Source organism: Vicugna pacos, chromosome 4 (genome assembly GCF_048564905.1).
Source record: "Vicugna pacos chromosome 4, VicPac4, whole genome shotgun sequence".
Taxonomy (NCBI): domain Eukaryota; kingdom Metazoa; phylum Chordata; class Mammalia; order Artiodactyla; family Camelidae; genus Vicugna; species Vicugna pacos.
This window is the reverse complement of record NC_132990.1, coordinates 2,407,632-2,428,015: the sequence shown is the minus strand read 5'-3', so window position 1 is coordinate 2,428,015 and position 20,384 is coordinate 2,407,632. Positions and strand designations below refer to the sequence as shown.

General features: G+C 49.3%; 1 protein-coding gene across 3 annotated transcripts in view; it reads left to right on the top strand.

The window, feature by feature from the left end:
• Positions 1-20,384, top strand: part of BICD2 (BICD cargo adaptor 2) — a 54,222-nt gene that overhangs the window by 19,081 nt on the left and 14,757 nt on the right. For all 3 annotated transcript variants that reach the window (XM_015243566.3, XM_006209220.4, XM_072959110.1), the window contains one exon: positions 15,342-15,554. In XM_015243566.3, coding sequence (XP_015099052.1) covers positions 15,342-15,554 — 213 coding nt within the window. The remainder of the gene's footprint in view (positions 1-15,341; positions 15,555-20,384) is intronic.

The following is a 20,384-nucleotide window of genomic DNA, read 5'->3' as shown; positions in this document are numbered from 1 at the left end:
CGTCGCCCCTGCCCCAGCACAGGGGGGGATTTGGCAGGGATCCTCAAGTTCTGATATAAGACATTTCTATTTTTTGTTTATTCAGTTTCCTGTTGTTCTGTGGGTCCTCTCTGATACAGACATTGTTTAAGAAATCAATTTCCATGTACCTGTTTGCGTACTGATACATATTTTTTCATACTGATGTATTTTTAATAGCTCTTATTTTTTAAAGCAGTTTTAAATTTACAGAAAACTTACAAAATGTATTTTTAAAAATTTCTTCGACCGTAGTGCACAACATGTATGTGTAGTATCTTCCTGTTTTAGATTACTGTGATGTCACTCTGTCCCATTGTGATACCATTTCCTTAGGGAAAAGCTCTATCTTGAAAGGAAGTGTGTGCCCTTTTTCCTTCTGTTGAGTCTTCTCAGTGTCGATGCTAATTCTGACTTATTGCTAAACACCCCAGTCTAGTTCTTCCCTAGCTGACACATTCTCGCATGTCTACCATTGTATAGTATTTTGTACTTGGCAGTTTGGGCCAGTGAATTAAACGTTGATAGGTTTAATCAACCTTTGATAGACTTAAATCTCCTAATGCTATGAGATCTTTATCTCATAATAATATCATAGAGCTTGTTATCTGTATCCACTTCACGGGCCTGAGTCCTGTGTTGAGTTTGATGAGGCTCACGTGGTTTCTGGGGGCTGACAGCATCGCACCAAGGGAGCTGGCCACAGGGTGGTTCCTGCGTGTGGCCCCATGTCGCAGGAACTCCCATCACGCCTTCTTTCCAGTCCTAAGAGTTGCCAGATCCCCCTTTGGTGCCAGTGCCTGGTGCAGCCCACTGGCTTGTATGTTTTAGTTTTGGGGGGAAATCCATCAGCTAATCCATATCTTTTGAACACCGTCTCTGGCAGCTTGCATTGAACTTGAGTTACTGGTTCCTCTTCCCTGCCTGGCTTCCTGCGTGAGGATTGGGAGGGAGGCCAGTTCCCAAGGCTGCTCCTCCCTCTCTCAGAGCAGAAGCAGACAATTATAGCTTTCTGCTGGTTAGTAAGTGCTCCATGCCGGAGGTGGGGCTGAGCCTGGGCCGGCAGGTCCAGCAGGCACAAGTGTGCCAGCAGATGGTGACCATGTGGAGTGACAGCTGGAGAGAGTCTTCGCTCCCTGAGCACCAGCTGCTGGGTGGCCCAGCTCTGCCCCAAGGCGCCCTGCCCCTTGGGGTTCTCAGCATACACTTGCTTTGAGGAGCTGCTCCCCAGGGTGAGGATCTGAAAGGGACACCACTTTGAACCAGGAAAGAGATGAGGAATACTGTAGGGGCTCCTCGCTCTGGTTGGGGGCTAGAGAGGCTGTGGTGCTGACAGACACTGGTTGGTAATCAAGGCCATTGGTGACCTGAGGTGGGGGAGTGATTCTTTCCATTCAGATGGTGCCTCAGGATGCCAGGCTTTAGGGTCCCACCTGGGACAGAATTGAGCCCTGGGGACCTGACGGTGTCTGCTACTGGTACCACTGGCGCCCACCCGAGGCCAGACATTCAATAAGCATGCTCTTGATAAAGGGGCACTGAAAACTACCTGGAAGGGTCCTTGTAAAGCCAGCCGGTGGGGTTTCCTGTAAGCCTGCACGTGAAGACGGTGCCGAGTGGGTGCGCGATGACCATCCCCAGCCCTGGTCCCAGGAGCAGGATCAAGCCGGAAGCCCAGCAGAGGGGCCAGGATGGGCAGCTGGTAGGGAAATTTCTGGGATGTCCCCGCCCTGCTCTTCAGGTGGAGGTGGATTCTGCCATGAGCGGGTGGGGCTGGGCCAGCCCAAGAATTCCAACAGCAAAGAAGTTGAGAATCCCAAATCCAGCTTCACTGTGAAAACTGCTTCCTGGAAGGACACCTCACCTTCTGGGAATTAAGCTGGTTCTCCTGGCTTGGCCTGTGTTGTGCCTGCTGCCTCAGATTGTTACCCAAAAAATTGGGTTCACCTCCTGGTTGGTGCTGAGCCAAAAGATACAACCAAGCCAAAGAGAGCGAGAGAAAGAAGGATTTAATACTTGCAGCAAGTGAGGAGAACCAGGGAGCTTTCCCAAAGCAGTGTCTCCCTGAACAGCAAAATTAGGGAAATTTTAAGCTAAGGGTATATGCATATTCATGAAGGGGCTTGAGCAGATTATCTTTGCTATTTGCTGTTGCCTGATAACAGTTGTTCCTGCATTCTTTTGTTCCCTGAAGATCATTAATTACTGAGACCAACTCAAGGACAAGCATTGTGACCAGGCTTAGAGCACAAAACGGCTTAGGCCGAAAATGGCTTCTTTCATGGCAAAAAAGCCATGCCTGGTTCTTTGTGCTAACAGGATGGCCAGACTGGTCAGGAAAGAAAGGTGCCCCAGAGCAGCCCTGTTTGCAGCCCGGTTCCTGCTGCTGCTTCTGCCCTGTTAGGGTCGGGAGCGGGGCTTGTTCTCCTGCAGACTTGTTTCTGGCTCCTTTGTAGGGGTGTCAGAGACTGAGGGTCAGCCTCTTTGAGCTAGGACTGATGTCCAGCGCTCCCTGTAGAGGTGCTGACATCATTCTTTTGACGGGAAGTGGGGCGGGCAGTGAGGACACTGCAGAGCAGACGCACTGCCCTGTGAGGGCCGCGGGGACTGGCCAAACACGTCAGGTGTCGGGAACGGACACTTACCCAGAGTCGCCCTTCAAGCCCTGACGCTCTCATAAGTGGGCTCATGCCGGGGCTCAGGGCCCATCAGCTGGCTTGGCACCAGGCTGGGCATTCTATAGACAGCCCGGTTTACAGCTCGGCTCAGTGAGGGGAGGGACTTGCCCAGACTCATAGCCAGGATGGAGCCCAGGCAGCAGGTACCACAGTGCTCACACCTATCTCCTTTCCAGTAGGAGCTAGGATCTACCAGGGCTGGGGCGGAAAATGGTTTCCTGTGCAGGGCTCAGAGGTACGGTGTAAGAACCCAGGTCTCCTCCTAGCCCACCTTGTCCTGCCTCTGGGCTTTTGCCATGCCCATCTCAGCAGCTGGAGCACCCCTCATCCTTCCAAGCACTGGTCTGATGCACATTTCCTCTTCCGTACCTGGCTCAGGGATGGGCCCGTTCAACATGCACTTAATGGTTTTTCTATCAAATGAGCCACAGAGAGATGACAAGGTGCTGGCCCAGACCAGAAGTCAGCGAACTGCTGCCCAAGGGCCATATTTGGCCGTCAGCCTTGGTCTTATAAATAGCATTTTACCCATTTTTGCCTATGTTGTCTGCGGCTGCTTTCACACCACAGCAGCGGCGTTGGGAGTCGTTGCAGTAGACCCTGTGCTCTGTGATGGTTCATTTTATGCGTCAGCTTGCCTGGGCTAAGCGATGCCCAGACAGCTAGTGAAACATTTCTGGTGGTGTCTATGAGAGTGTTTCTGGAAGAGATTAGCGTGACTTGGTAGATCCGTCCCCAGGTGTGGGCGGGCATCCTTCAGTCCGCTGCGGGCTTGAGTGGAACGAAAGGTGGAGGAAGGGCGAATTCACTCTCTGCTCCAGCCAGGATGTCCATCTTCTACCCTCGGGCATTGGTGCTCCTGGTTCTCAAGCCTTTGTACCTAGGCTGATGATGCCGCAGTCTCCGACTTGCAAATGGTAGATTGTGGGACTTCTCAGCCTCTGTGACTACCTAAGCCAATTCCTATAATAAATCTCTTCTTACATATACCTACATACATTTTCTTGGCTCCGTTTCTCAGGGGAACCCTGACTAACACAGCTTTTGGTGCTGAGAGAGTGGAGCTGCTTGGGCTCTCTTCCTGTTTGCCTCCCTGTTCCCGCCCTCCCATCCGTGTCTCTGCCCTGGATGCCCCACCCAGAGAGCTTGTGTGGTGGCCAGAGCTTCTCTGGGGGGACCTTCTCTGTCTGAGGGGCCCTGGGGCCTGTGCCCTGAGCCAGGCAGGTTAGGGAGAGGCAGGTGGGGCCTTTTGCCTGGACTACAAAGTCCCTGTGGGCACCACGGGTAGAGTTGCTGACCCTGATGTGGGCCACTGGGGCCGGGGCCTGGGCCTGGGCAGCAGAGCTTGGGATGGGTGTCTGGGACGTCCCATGTGCCACCTCCTTCTCAGGGGCCATCAGGGGTCCCACGCAGGTTGACACTGGGGGCCCTGCACTCACCCCATCCCTGCTGTGTCCTGCTCTCTGAGTGCCCTGTGACCTGGGCCTGCTGCCCCAGGCACCTAATTGCCAACACACTGAGATTGGTGGCCACGCTGGGTGGCAAGGTAGGGATGCCCAGAGCCTGAACTTCATGACAGGAGCCTGGCTTCCACAGTGAGACTTCAGGCTTGAGGGAGGGAGGGTCAGGGCAACACTGGGCTCATTTACCAGAGTGTACAAGCACCCTGGTCCCTGCCCTTACCACTATTCCCACTCCACAGAAATCAGGCAGCATGCCTAGTCACTCGGGGAAGCCCCCGGGCCTGAATCCCAGCCCCGCTGCTCCTCACTTGCATCTCTCCTGCCCAGGCTGCCCCGATGCTCTGTGAGTGTCCCAGCACCCCCCTTCTCAAAAAGGAGCTCCTGATGCTTCCCAGAGAGCCTGGGAGCCCCCGCCTGGTGTGTACTCACACTGCTCCCTGGATTGTGTCCCCTCTTCCCACCATGCTTGGCTTTGAAATCTACCTTGTCCCTGGAACCCTGCAACTCCCCTTCCTGGCCTGAAACTTGCCCTGGGCCCCCTCCCCATTTGGCATACCCCGCCTTCCCCAGGTGTCTGGCCCTGGCTCCAGGTGTCCACGTGGGTGCGGATGTACTTGAAGCAAGGCCAAGTGTGACTCCACAACTGGGCTCGCTGGGCCTGGGAAACTTCAGAGCAGTGGGCCGGGTGTGGGCTGCGATCCTGTATCAGGAACAGCGTTAGCCCACTCACAGCTGGGCAGATGTTCTCTGTAGAAACATCTCAAAAGTGCTGCTACTGCTGCTGCCTCAAAGGCCAGACAAGCACCCTGTGGTCCAGGAGGGCATTGCCTTTCTTCCCCAGAGTAGCCAGGGAATTTTGTGGGCAGGATTGCGATGGAGGCCAAAGCTGGATTCCCGAGCTGCCCAGGAAGTTTCGGAGTCCCTTCAGTAGGCACCAGCCTGGGAATTGTGCAGTGAGGCAGGGAAGGCCAGGTCCACAGCTGGACACCCCAGTCAGATGGTCAGTGTCACTGTTGTCAGAACATCCTAGGATGAGGAGGCAGGTTTTGAGATAGACTCAAGCCTGAGCAGGATGATGTGAGGTAGGAGCAAGGATACTTCGGTCAGAAGAAATTGAGACAAGTAGGCTGAGTGACCAGAGACATAATCTCCACTTCTGTCACCTTCTGCCTCCTTGTCTGTGAGCTGGGGCAGTGAGCACAAGGGTGAGGTCTCCTTGGTTCTCATCCTTTAGGTTGTTGAATGGTTCAAAAACATCCCAAATTGTCTTAGCTTTATTGAAGTATAAGTGAAATACAGGAAATTGCCTGTACTTAAAGCATGCCGTTTGGTAAGTTTTCATATGGGTATATATTCATGAGGTCAACAACATAATTGAGATACGTAAGCTGTTCATCATCCCCACGTTTCCTCATCCCCTTTTGTAACTTCTTTGCTCTCCATCCCCAGGCAACCATGATATACATTTGTTTGCATTTACTAGTTTTACATAAATGGAATCATACAATCATGTGTTTTTGGTCTGGCTTTCCACTGAGCATAATTTTGAGGTGTATCTGTGTTAATGTGCATATCAATAACTGTTCCTTTTTGATTGCTGAGTAGTATTCCACCGTGTGGCTGCACCGTACTTTTTTAAAATCCATTTTCCTATTGATGGTCATTGGGTTGTTTTTTGAGTTTGTTTTGTTTTGGTTGTTACAGATACATACATTCCTATATGAGTCTGTATGGACATATGCTTTCATTTCTGTTGGGTAAATACCTAGGAGTGGGTAGTTATGCCATATATCAGATATATGCTTAACTTTTAAGAATCTGCCAAATTCTTTTCTAAAGCTGTTGTAGCCTTTTACGTCCCCCATCAGCAGCATAGGAGAGTTCTAACTGCTCCACACCCATGCCATCTTTGGTAGGGTCGGGCATTTTTAATCTTCATTCTAATAGTATTTAGTGGTGACTCATTATAGTTATTGTTTGCATTTCCCTGGTTACTTAATATGTTGAGCACCTTTTCATGTGATTCTTTCTCATACATATATCTTCTCAGGTGAAGTAGCTCTTTGATTCTTTTGCCCATTTTTTATTGGGTTGTTTTTCTTACTGAGTTTTGAGAATCCTTGTATTCTGGCTACAAGTCCTTTATCATATTTGTGATTTGCAAACATTTCTTCCCAGTCTGTGACTAGTCCTTCTCTTAACTTGTCTAAATTAACAGCACAAGTTTTTAGTTTTAGAGTCCAGATTACCAACTTCTCCTTCTATGGGTCATGTCCAAAGTCACAAGCATTTTCTCTTGTTTTCCCCTGGAAGTTTTATACTTTTAGTGTTTAAGCCTATGATCCATTTAAAAATAATTTTCGTGTATGTTGTAAGGTATGGATTGTAGTTTATTTTTTGCATGTGGATATTCATTTATTCTAGCACCATGTGTAAAAGATTATCCCTTCTCCACCAAATTGCCTTTGTATCTTTGTCAAGTCAGTTGGCCATACATATGGATCTATTTCTGGATTCTCTATTCTGTTCAATGTCTCTGTCTATCTTTATGCCAATAGTATGCTGTCTTAATTAGTGTAGCTTTCTAAGTATTAAAATCAGTGTTAGTCCTCCTACTTTGTTTTTCTTTTTCAAAAGCATTTTGATTGTTCTAGGTCCTTTGGATTTCCATATGAATTTTAGAATCAGATGTTCAATTTCTCTACCCAAAAAATGCTGGGATTCTGATTGGCACTGTGATGAATCACAAGATCCATTCATGGAGAATTGGCATCTTAACACTATTGAATCTTTTGGCCCATAAATAAGTATATCTCTCCATTAGTTAATTTCTCTCAGCAGTATTTTGTGGCTTTTAATGTATAGGTCTTCCACATCTTGTGCCACATTTAAGCATGAGCATTTAATATTTTTGATGTTATTATAAATAGCATTTAAATTTTTTCACTTTCTGATTGTTCATTTCTAGCATATGGAAATAAGTTTGATTTTTGTATATTGATCTTGTGTCTTGAACCCTAGCTAAACTCACTTATTAGTTCTAGCGGCTTCTTTGTAGATTCCTTTGGAGTTTCTATGCAGACTGTTCTGTGATATGTGAATAAAGACAGTTTTACTTCTTCCTTTCCAATCTAGATGCCTTTGATTTTTCTTGCTTCATTGCATCATCAATTGGAAACAGTACAATGTCGAACAGAAGTAGGGAGACTCAGTTGTTCATCATTAAATAATGTTAGCTGTGAGGTGTTTAGAAGATGCCCCTTATCAGGTTGGGGGTGTTCCCTTCTGTTTGCTGAGTGTTTCTCAGGGGTGGATGTTGAATTTTGTCAAGGTTTCCCTGCATCTTTTGAAATGATCCAATAGATTTTTTTATCTATTAATCTACTTAATTACATTGGTTTTTTTCCCTAATGTTAATACTATGTTCTCTGGATAAGCCCCTCTGTATCGTAATTCCTTATCCTTTTTATATATTGGTGGATTTTTTGTTCTGACTTTGGTTTTGGATATAGGGTAATGCTGGCCTCATAAAACTAGGTAGAAAATATTCCCTCCTTTTCAGTTTTCTTGAAGGTCTGTGTAGAGCTGGATTTCTTTTTTCCCTAAATGTTTGGTAGAATTTACTGGCGAGACCATCTGGGCCCAGAATATTCTCTCTGGAGTTTTTAACTACGCGTTTAATTGCTTTAGTAGATGCAGGGCTTTTCAGGTCATCTGTTTCTTTTAGAGTAGGCTGTGGTAGTTTTTGTCTGTCTGGGTCTTTGTCCGTTTCATCTCAGTTGTCATATTTATCGGCATAGAGCTGGTCATGGTATTCCCATATTATTAGTATTATTAGTAGTATCTGTAGTACTGTCGCTTTTCATTCCTGACATTGGTAATTTGTGTCTTCCCCCTCCACCTAACCCCACCCCACTTATTCTGACTAGAGGTTTATTGATTCGATTAATCTTTTCAAAGAACTTGCTTTTGATTTAATTGATTTTTATCTATATTTTTTTCTATTTCATTAATTTCTACTCTGCTCATTATGATTTCCTTTTTTCTTTGAATTTCATATGCTCTTGTTCTAGTTTTTTTGGTTTCTGTTTTACTTTTTATTGAGGAAAAACATATAGAGCACAAACCATAAGTGTAAACGTTCATATGCTAAACACACCTATATGTAAAGAGCACCCAGATCGAGAGTCAGAATATCTCCAGCCCCAGAAGGGGCCCTCCTCCAACCCAGGGGCCACTGCTAGCCTGACTTCTACTTATTCTTAGAACTGCATGTGTAAACAGAATCACACAGTGTATCTCTTTTGTGTCTGACTTCCTTCACCTAATGTTATATGAGATTCTTCTCTGTTGTCTAAATAATAGTAATTAACTCATTTTCATTTCTGTGTGGTATTTCATCATGTAACTATATCATAATTTTTCCATAATTTTTCTGTTGAGAGAACTTGGGAGCTTTCTGGTTTGGAATTTTTATAAATAATGCTCCTGTAAACACGCAGAGTCCTGAAACGGGTGTGTTCATAGTGTTAGCAGATAGTAGTCTTCCTAAGTAGTTGTACTAATTACACTCCCACCACCAGAGGGTAAGGATTCATGAGGGTTTCAGACAGGGCATAACATATTTGTCCTAGTCCATGATCGTGCTATCCAGTGTTTGTTGAGCAACTGAATGAGTGAATACACAAGCACACGGCTGAAAAGAGACACAGTTCTGACTGGGGCTGGCTGGGCTCTCGTCAGATACCATCTGGGCCCAAAGACTAGCCATTAACAAGAAACAGCCCCTCCACTAAGTAATGTACAGCCTTTATGGGGGGTTTAAAACCATGCTCCATTGGGGTTTATAGGGTCTGTGTTCAGTATAGAACTTGTGTCTTGGACATGGATGTGGAACATGGCAGCCATAAGGCAACGCTTGAAGGCCTGCATTCCTCGGCCTGGAGGAGGCTCAGAGACCATTTGGGCAAAGACCTGGAGGAGTGTTGGCTGGGGAAGACCAACCATGGTGAGCTGGGGTGAATACGGGGCTCTTACAAGCTGTTTACACGAGGCCTAGGCGCTCAGCTTTGTGAGCCTCAGTCTTCTCATCTGCTAAAAGGGCTTAACACTGCAGGGCTTTCGGCTGCACCTTGAGCTAGTTTTTAAGGTGGAAACTGGGGTTATTGATTGGATAGGTTTTTTATTTCCCTCCCTAACATAGCCGTTTAGTGCTATAAATGTCCTCCTAAGTCCTTGCTTTAGTGACATCCCACAAATTCTCATATTCATTTCATTTTCATTAAATTAGAAATAAGTTACAGTTTCTTTTATGATTTCTTCTTTGACCCAGGCTTTACTTAGAAGTGTGTTGATTCGTTGCCAAATATTTGGGGATTTTCTAGAGATCTTTTCATTATTGATTTCTCGTTTAATCACTGTGGTCAGAGCTCATACTTTGTACAGCCTGAATTTTTTCAAGTTTGAAGCATGTTTAATGGCCCAGAATACAGTCTGTCTGGGTACATGTTCCATGTGGGCTTGAAAAGAATGTTTGTACTCCTGCTGATGCGTGGGGGTTTTTTCACAAGCCAGGTAGGTCCAGTCAGGTAATAGTGGTGTCAGGTCTTCTGTGTGTCCTTGCTGATGCCCTGGCTACTTGTCCTGTGAAATACTGAGAGATGGGTGCTGAACTCTCCCAGCTATAATACTGGATTTGTTGATTTCTCCTTGCAGTTCTATCAGTTTTTTTTTTTTTTTGAAGGAGGTGCTGGGAATTGAACCGAGGTCCTTGTGCATGCTAAGCATGCACTGTACCGCTGAGCTCTACCCAACCCACCCCCATCAGTTTTTGCTTCGTGTATTTTGAAGCTCTGTTATTAGGTGCACATACACTGAGAAGTGTAAGGTAAGGTTCTCTTTGTGACTTAACCTCTTTATTATCATGAAATGACCCTCTTGATAGTCTTTGCTTTGAAATCTACTTTATCTGATATTAATAGAGCTATTGCAGCTTTCTTTTGAGGACTGTTAGCATGGGTTATCTTTTTCCATTCTTGAACTTCTTAAAACAACTTTAACAGCTTTATTTATTAATATAATTCACTTACCCTACAGTTCACTCATTTTAAAATGTACAGTTCATTGGCTTTTAATATATTCACAGAGTTGTGCATCTATCACCATAACCAATTTTAGAATATTTTCATTACCCTCTTAGCTGTCACCCCCTCCAACCTCCCAACTCCACCCCGAGCCCTGGGCAACCATTGATACGCCTTCTGTCTGTCTATATTTGCCTGTTTTGGACATTTCTTATAAATGGAATCATGAAATATGTGGCCCTTTATGACTAGTTCTTTTCACATAGCAGAATATTTTCAAGGTTCATATATGTTGCACCATGTATCAGTAATTCATTTCTTTTATTACCAAATAATATTCCATTGTATGGATAGACTATATTTTATTTATTTATCCCTTCATCAATTGGTGAGCAGTTGGACTGTTTCCACTTTGTGGCTATTATGAACATTTGTGTACAAGTTTTTGTGTAGATGTATATTTTCATTTCTCTCTAGTCTATACCTAGGAATGGAATTGCAGGACCATATGGTAATTCTATGTTTAACTTTCTGAGAATCTGCCAGGCTGTTTTCCCCAGCAGCTGGACTGTTTTACATTCCTACTAGCAGGGTATGAGGGTTCCTGTGTTTCTGTAGCTTCACCAGCACTTGTTTTCTTTTCTTTCTTTTTTTTTCTTTTAAATTACATCCATCCTAATGAGGTGCTATCTCATTGTAGTTTGGACTTGCATTTCCCTAATGCCTACAGATGTTGAGTGTCTTTTCATGAGCTAATTGACCATTTGTTTGTCTTCTTGGGAGAAATGTCTGTTCAAGCAAGTCCTTTGTCCATTTTTTAGTTGGGTTGTTCATCTTTTTATGGTTGCACTGTAGGTGTTCTCTATGTGTTCTGGACACTAGACCCTTATCAAGTACAAAATCTGAAAATATTTTCTACTATTGTGTGGGTTGTCTTCTCACTTGACAGTGTCCTTTGATACACATATTTTCAAATTTTGATTAAGTACAGTTTTTCTATTTTTTTCTTTTGTTCCTCATGCTTTTGGTGTCACATGTGCTTTTCGGGACCAGTTGCCAACAAGGTCATGAGTGTCTGTCCCTGTTTTCTTCTGAGATTTGTAGTGTTAGGTCTTACTACTTAGGTCTCTGATCACCTTGAGTTAATTGTTGTATATGATGTAAGGAAGGGATCCAGCTTCATTCTTTTGCATGTGAATTTCCATTTGTCCCAGCACCACTGTTGAAAAACTGTTCTTTCATTATTGAATTATTTTTATACCCTTGTCAAAAATCAGTTGACCACATACACAAGGGTTTATTTCTGGACTCTTCTGTTCTATTGGTCTATATTGTCTATCCTTATGCCAGTACCACACTGTTTTGATCACTGTAGCCTCATATTAAGTTTGAATCCTCCCATTTTGTTCTTTTTCGATATTGTTATAGCTACTCTGGGCCCCTTGCAATTCTGTATGAGTTTCTATTTCTTCAAAAAAAAAAAGCCATTGGAATTTTGCTAGGGATTGCATTGAACTCTTCATTATCTTTTTTTTTTACCCTTTTTTTTTAAATTGAAGTATAGTCAGCTTACAGTGTTGTGTCAATTTCTGATTACAGCATAATATTTCAATCATACATATACATATGTATTTGTTTTCATATTCTTTTTCATTATAGGTTACTACAAGATGAATCTCTTCATTATCTTTTTAAAGGAGTTTAAAAAAGAAGTCGTCTTTTATAATTTACCCACATACTTACTATTTCGGGTGCTTTTCACTCCTTGTAAATCTGGATTTCCATCTGGTATTGTTTTTCTTCTCCTGAAGGATTTTATGTAACATTTTGTAATGCAGATCTGCTGGTGATAAATTCTTGCAGCTTTTGTGTGTCTGAAGTCTTTATTTCACCTCTATTTGTGAACAGTTTTCACTGGGTATAGCACTCCAGTTAATATGTTTTTTTGTTTTGTTTTTTTCAAGATGTTACTCCACTGTCTCCAGGCTTGTCAGAGAAATCCCCTGTCATCCTTATGTTTGCTTCTCTATAAGTAGTGTGTCCTTTATCCTCTGGCTGATTTTAGCATTTTTTTTCCTATATCACTGGTTTTAAACAATTTTGTGATGTTTTAGTTGAGGGTTTTTTTCGTATTTCTTGTGCTTGTGGGGGTTGATAAGCTGCTAAGATTTGTGGATTTATAGTTTCCATCAAATTTCGAAATTTTCCAGCCATTATTTCTTGACGGTTTTTTGCCCTCACCACTTCCTTCTCTAGCTGTGTGTTAGGCTCCTTGAAGTTGTCCCACGTCTTGCTCACATCGTGTTTGGATTTTTAGTCTTTTTTCCTTTATGTGTTCGTTTTGGGTAGTCTTATTGTTGTTTCTTCAAGTTTCCTCATCTTCTGTGTTGTGCAATTTGCATTCATTAATCCCATCCAGTGCCCCTTTCATCTCACAACTTGTAATTCCATCTTCCCTGTCTTCCTGGATCCTGCTCGGCATGTTCAGTGTTCTGTTCAGTGTTCGCTTGGCTTCCTGAGCCTGTGGAAATCAATCCTGCCCCATCTCCCGCCTCTGACCTCCCCTGGTCCTCGTGGACCGGCTCCCCTGCCCCTTTGCCGGCCATCACCAGTGATGGGATGCCCGGTTCTAGGTTTCACTGTGTTGGGAGACAATGCTGTTATTCCTGTTCTTTATTGTGCTTTGTTCTGGGATATAGTTTGATCCGTTCAGGTTTTGCCCTTAAGCTTTGTTGGTGAAGACCGGGGAGCATTTACCCAGCTCCACTTTGTCCAGACCTGCAGGTTCTCCCCCTGCTGCCTGTGGGTTAGGGCTCCCCTCTGGCCAGCGGGAGCAGGTGCTGCTTACAGCCTGTACACGCAGTGGGACTGTTTCCTCTGTCCCTCAGGGTGGCCCTTTCCCGGCTTTGGCGGCTTCCTCACAGACCTGCACTGACTGTCCCCCGCAAGGACTGAGGGCCCCTCTGTGCCTTCACTGCCTTGTCCACTGCCTTCCAGCACTGCCTTCTTCTCTCAGGCTTGCCAGGCCTTAGTTTCTCTTTCTGCACCATGGCTGAAGTTCCTTCTGGGAAGAGTGGGGGTGGGGGCACATTTTGGAGCCTACCTGGGGCCTGCCTCTCACGGTCTGGTGTCCAGTGAATTGGAAACTATTGCTCAGTCACATAAACTTCGCAATTATTTTTAGTTTTTCCCCAGGGGAGAGAGATCCAGTCCCTGTGACTGTCCCATCCTGAGGGGATGTATAAGTCTCCATGTTCATGGTCTTTGAAAAGCTGTCCGGTGCTCACAGGCCCCAGGCTGAGAGCTTGGCGGAGGCTAAGACTCAAGCCAAGTCCTGCAGGCCTGGACTCGTGTGTGTGTGTGTGTGTGTGTGTGTGTGTGTGTGCGCGCGCGCGCGTGCGTGTGTGTATGTGAGGGAGAGAGAGAGAGAACACACGTGAGCAAGTGAGCGTTTAGCCACCCCACCTCAGGAGAGCCTCTGATGATGACTCACTGCCTCGTGAGATGTGTGTGCTCCGGCTAAAGGTTCATGAGAGTGTTCTGCTCTGTTAGGCTTGTCCGGAGGTTTAGAGAAACACACATGAGCTGGCCGATGCTTTCCAGTGCACCTGCCCCATGGGTTGGGTCCTTCCTGCACTTCTGGCAGGTTCTAGCATGCCCAGGGCTGGTGTGTGGCTGGGGGTCGGGGCTGTCACCCGGGATGGGACAGGTCCTCTGTAGATATGGATTTGTGCTTTGGTCTTTTCCTGGCACCAGGATGGAAGAGGAGGACAGCATCAGAAATCAGAGTGAAGGTGACTTGATTCAAAAAGAAACCAGTGTCTTCACAGAGCAGGTTGTCAGTGGCTGGGGGCAGATGAACAAGAGACGGCCTTGGGAGGGAGAGCAATTACCTTGACCAGACTGGCTACTTTATTTAGCCAGTCCCCAGTGACAGAGAAACAAGTCACTTCCTACATTTTGAGTTTTTTATGTCACAAACAGTCCTGCTCAATAACATGCTTATACATAGCTTTGCATGTTTTCCCAGTTGTTTTCTTGGACTGAATTCCTAGACTTCATATTAAATAGTAAATAAATGGAAATGTTCCTATTTCTCTTAAGAAGTAAAGACATCAGTTTCTTTGCTCTTTAGTAGTCTTTTATTTCATTTTCCTCTTGTGAATGGGGAGCACTTTAAAAAGACAAGGTCTCCCCCCAGAGGTCTGCACGGGGTGGCCAGTGAGAAGGGGCCCCTGGGCAGGACACACAGTACAGGCTCACGTGGGTCACACCCTGGCTACTGCAGTGGTGCGGGATGGAGGGTAAGAGATGCAAAGGCGCTCACTTAGGGGGTGTTGAACACGACATGATGGCAGGTCCGAGCCATCCGGGACCTGAGGCATGGACTTGAGCAGACCAGCACTGCTTCTGGTTGCACTTGACCATGGGGGCTCTTCCCTGAACCTCAGCCACACACTCTTTTGCCTCTTACAGCTCAAAGCCCTTGCTAGATCTGGGGGTGATGAGTCGGCTTCCCTCTGGTGTTTCCAGCTCTGTGCCCAGGTGGGCAGGGTCTCCAGACTAGGACGCATGTAGGGGCCTGTCGCTGGCTCTGAGCGTTGCAGTTCATGCTCTTGTCCCCTCGCTTGGGCCAGGCTTATGCTCCCACCTTCCCAGGCCTCCCTACCGATAGGTATCTCCCAGGACGAATGAATAGAGGGGTCAGGATCAGACAGGGGAAGGGTGCTTCCCTGAGCCTCAGTTTCCATATCTAGAGGGGACCTCAGACCTACCCTGGTCCTGGGGGCTTCCCTGTCCAGCCCCAGGACAGGGTCCTGTCTGCCGATGGGTGCCATATTGGCAGAGTTGGTGGCTGGGGCCTCCTACCCCTGCCCCATCGCAGTTCCTCCAGCCAGTCCCTCCATCCCATCCCACCCCGGCCCCTCGTTAGCCCCACCACGGCCCCTCATTAGCCCCACCCCAAGCTCACAACCCTCATGTAGCCCTTAGTGTCTGGCTTCCACTGTGTCCACTCACTCCCCTCTGCTCCCCTCCCCCGATGTCTGGCCACAGGGTTGCCTCCAGGCTCTTTCTCAAGACCATCTCGTCTCCTGCAGGCATTTGGACAGGCCCACACAAACCATAAGAAGGTGGCTGCGGACGGTGAGAGCCGGGAGGAGAGTCTGATCCAGGAGTCAGCTTCCAAGGAGCAGTACTATGTGCGCAAGGTGCTGGAGCTGCAGACAGAGCTGAAGCAGCTGCGCAACGTGCTTGCTAACACGCAGTCAGAGAACGAGCGTCTGGCCTCAGTGGCCCAGGAGCTGAAGGAGGTAAGCAGCGGAACTGGGGTGGGCTGCTCAGCTGTGGGTGGGAAAAGAAACCCCAGTGCTCCCTGGGGACAGGGCCACCCACCAGCTGTTTCTCCCGCAGCCCAGCTTCATGTGGCCCCTGATGGTCCCTGTGGTCCATGGTGGTCCAGGAAGGGCTCGGGGTGGCAGGGTCCCAGCTCTGCACTTGGGCTGTGAATCCTGGGTTCCTCCTGTGAACAGTGGGATTGCAGCACCCACCTGCCAGCTTGTGACAGTAAAGTCAGAAGAGGCCACTGTAGACAGTGCCTAGGATCAGCTTGGTCCTGGCCAAGAGAGGCCTGGGCAAGTGGAGAGGACAGGGAAGACAGCCGGCGCCCTCTGAGAGAGGTGAGGGGGAGGGCCACCATCCCCAAGGTGGGGTGGGAAAGCAGCAGGAAGCAGGCCTAGCTAGGAGTCTACATGAGCTGCCGTCCTGGCTGTGGCCTTGGGGTCCCGGTCCTCAGAATTCTCTTCAGGAATGATGCGAGGCCTTGTTCTGGCTTTGGGAAGACCAACTCTCTGGGGTGGGGGTGGGGAGGGGCAGGTGGCAGTGACAGGTGACCAGAAGGGCAGATGGTTCTGCGCAGTGGTCAGCTCTGAGGTCAGTACCTCAGACATGAGGGTGTATGGTAGGTAGGGTCCCACAGGGCTGGGAGGGGACACTGGCAAGGTTTGGGGCAGAGCCCAGGGGCTGGCAACCACCACAGGGAGCAGTCCCCCACCCTGGTTTGGGATCGGAGGCCGCCAAGGCTTGTGGACCTGGGAAGGAGTTGGCTGGGGTCCAGGGGGAGGGCACGGTCTTGTGTCCTCACCCGGGAGCACTCTGGTCAGGAGCGAGAGAACGGGCCGCCCGGGGGGAAGACCAGTCTCACTGCCAGCTGAGCGCCCTTTGCCAGGAGAGCCAGTGCAAGCGCTCTGCCCAGCCCAGGCTCATTCCGCCCCTTCCCTCTTCCGGAAGAGGGCTGTCAGGAGAGCGGCGGGGGACTTGCTGACTCCTGGCTTTGACATCAGGAAATGAGCTCAGCCAGTCGCACGCTGCTGTTAAGGAACAGATCTGGTGGGGCCGGGATTCCTGCTGTTCTGTTGGCGCTCCGGGAGGAAGCCTCCCGCTCCCCACCCCCACACGTCCTCAGAGCATCTTTCTCCCAAGGCCCCGCCTGTGCACCCCTGGTCACTGCAGGGCAGGCTGTATGGAACCACGCCAGGCTCTTGGTTGGACGAGGCTCTGCACCACCACCTGCTCGGACTAGAGCCCTGGTCACTGTCCCCACCATCGCTTGTTCTGTTTGTGCTCTATTCCCGTCCCACTCAAGTCACTCTTCTGCTGGTCCTGGCCCTGCCACTTCTGCTCGGGCTGCTGTGCTGAGCTCCTCCGTGGCTGTCCCCCATCCTACAGGAGGCTCATGCCCAAGGCTTAGGCCTGGCTAAGGAGCCTGGATCATGTGGCCACAGCACTTGCTGTGTAAGCACCAGCCTGCGCCTGCCTTGGTGTGACCCAGCTGAGCAGGCCTTGGTCGCCCAGGAGATGCCCCTTCCACAGGAGGGTGTCTTCCCCCCAGCGCCTGGTCCTGCTGTCGTCCGGGTTCAGTGACTGATGGGCCGGCTGTGCTGTGCCCTCTGACCCCTACCCTATCATTCCACCCTGTGATGACTGGCGTAGGGAGTCATCCCTGCCCCGTGCCCAACCCTCCAAGAGGAACGCATGGCCTCTGTCATGTAACAGGTGCAACAAACGTGCTCAGCATGCGGGACAGCTCCAGCTACCCCACAACTTGTCCTCTCGATGACCCTATGGGCATCCAGTTACTTTCCTCATCTCACAGATGGGGAAACAAAGATGCAGAACATTTGGCTGCCTGCTTGAGGTCACTGGGTCCTGACCTCTGCACTGCATGTGGACAGGCCCAGCCAGCTTCCATCCTGGGACATGGCCTTGGGCCCTATTTTTCAGAAATAGAAGCAGAGACCCAAGGAGCTGGCTGGAGGCAGAGTCAGGCCCCGAGCACGCGCCACCGCTTTCCACGGGTTTGCCTTGGGAAGGTGGGGCGAGGGCTGCTTTGAGAAGCAGGCCTGTGACTTGGGGAGGGGTCATCATCTGCCCAGTGGGGCCCCCCTAGGTAGTCTTCCTGTCCCAGTGGCCCCTCGCCTTGTTGGCCTAGTGGATGTGCATGTCAGGCCCTACCTACACAGGCCCAGGAGTGAGTGACCAAGATGCCCCTGCGGAAGTCATGTCTGATGTCACCTGCCCTATCCTGGCTAGGAGCCAAGAAAGGGCTTATCTCCTGCTGTGGTGGCATCTGAGCCACCAGGAGTTCTGGAAGAAAGCCAGGCGTTGGGTCAGGAGCAGCAGCCACAGGCACCAGGTGGGCTGTGCCGTGTGTAGTGGACAGGCCGAGACAAGAGGACACCTGGCTCTAGAGCCAGGGGCCAGACTGGGGGTGGGAGGGACTGTCACATGCGCAGACGGGCGAGGCCTCCTGTGTCCCCTGTCACCGTGCACCATCAGGGCTGTTCTTGGCAGGCTCACCTGGGAGAAGGTGCGTACCTGGGGGAAATGAAGCCCCACGGGGCCTGGGGAGCCTGTCTAAGCCCTCCGCAGTTGGATGTGTACCAAGCCCCTCCCTGGTGGTGAAGGGTGGAGGCTCAGCTGCTGCGGGAACCGGAGTTCAGGCATCTGGGTCCTGCAGCAGCAGCAGCGCCCTCACCTGCCGGGTCAGCTTGTGACCTGAGTGTGCCTTGCCTCGCTGGTCACAGGCCCTTCCCACAGACCTGCAAGGGCCCATGTGCCCTTTGTCAGCCCCAGAGCTTATAGCGGGAGGCTGTGTTCCGGTCCTGAGTTGTGAAGGTCGAGTCCGCCCAGGCCATGGAGGAAGCTGGCCTGAGTTTCTCTTACCACAGGACCTTCTAGGTTTCTTAGTCCTGACGTGCAAACCTGTGGGGAGCTGGTGGATTTTAGACCTTCCCCCTTGGCTTCCACCACCTCAGGTGTTCATGTCAGATCAGGCTGCACCTATTTGAGTACCTCCTGAGTGCCCCGCAGTGTGACTTAGCAAGGAAGGGAGGAGGAGTGACAGGGCATTTCTGGCAGAAGGACGAGCACGGACCCCCGAGTTCATGGAACACGAGAAGGCTCTGTGCAGGGCAGCTGGCGATCGTGGGGTGGGCCGGCGAGGGGCTCACGGCCACAGCACGCCAAGAGCAGCGGGAGCCAGCGAGAGGCTGCAGCAGCATTTAAGCAGGGGAGAGACGAGACAAGAGAGCAAAGCTAATTGTTGTGGGAGCACCTCCCAGCTGACTGGAGGCAAGAAGGCTAGTCAGATAGACGAGCCAGCTGTGGCCAGCCCGCGTGGCCCGCCGCAGGGCGGAATGGTGCACTAGATGCGTGCGCAAAGGCTGCAGCTTCCCGCCAGGTAACATTGCTGCCGCCCGCAGAGCAGAGACAAGGCTCTGAGAGGTGAACCAAGTTATGGCAACCATTCCAGGGCATCTGCCACCCCAAGTACTCCGCACAGCCCCTACCCCTGCCTGAAGCAGTCTGAGTCATCTTCACAACTGGTACTGAGGCTCCAGGTGTGGGTCCATCTGGGTGACAGCACATTTGCAATAAAGACAGTTGGTGGCTCCCCAAGAGCACACGTGCCAAGCGGGCAGGGCCACCCTACAAGGGCTGGAGTCACCCAGGCTGTCTTGAGACACATCCGCTGCGCCTTGACAGCTTTTAGGTGGGGGCAACCACAGCACCCTTCCCATAAGAGGCTGGCCTGGTGTTAACAGCGCCGGGAGTTCCTTTATCCTCTCCCTTCCCCTGGTATGATTGCCCACACTCCCATGCACCTCTTTCCAGGTGCTCTGGGCGCTCCCCTTATCTGACCCCAGCTTTCAGCAGGGCAGGACCAAATCTGTGTTCATTTCCTGTGGCTGCTGTAACAGACTACCACGGACTGGGGCCTCAGACAACGGAAATTCATTCTCTCACAGTTTAGGAGCTCAGTTTAAGGTGTCAGCAGGGATGGTGTCTTCTGGAGGCTCTCTGGGAGAGTCCGTCCTGTGCCTCTGGCAGTCCTTGTGTTCCAGTCTTTGCCTCTGTCCTCCCGTGGCCTTCTCCCTGGGTGTCTGTATCTCCAACTCTCCCTCTTACAATGGCACCAGCCCTCGGATTAGGGTCCACTCTAGTTCCTTGTTACCTCGTCTTAACTTGGTTCTATCTGCAAAGGCCCTGTTTCCAAGTAAGGTCCCATTCACAGGTTCCAGGGCTTAGCACGTCAGCGTATCTTTTGGGGGAACACAGTTAAAACCCATAACATCCGACCCTCTGGCCCTCAAAATTCATGTAAGTCCCAGATCACATCTAAATCCTCTAAATCAGGAAAGGCTGAGACTTCAGGGATGGTCCATCCTGAGGTGGAATTCCTCCCTGCGCAGATTATCTGCATCCAGAATACAGTGTGAGGCCAGGGGAGAAACATTCTCATTCCAAAAGGGAGAAAATGGAAGGAATAAAGAGGCCACAGGTCCCAGCAAGTATAATGCCCAGCAGAGAAAACTCCGCTCGGATTTCAAGGCCTGAGAACAGTCTGCAGCGGCCCCCTGCTCTGCCTTCTGGAACCTAGGAAGCAGAGGGCCTGCTGGCCTCCCGGCCAGCTGATGAACTGGACGTGAGCCATACCCTTGGTGCTGTCTCCAGAGAAACGCTTTCTCATCTTCTGCAGTAAGGACGAGCTGAGCATCTTCCAGGTCCTCAAGTTCTGATTCTTTTTTGCTTACCTGTTCTCTCCTCAATTTCTCTCTCTCCTCTCATGTTTTACTATAAGC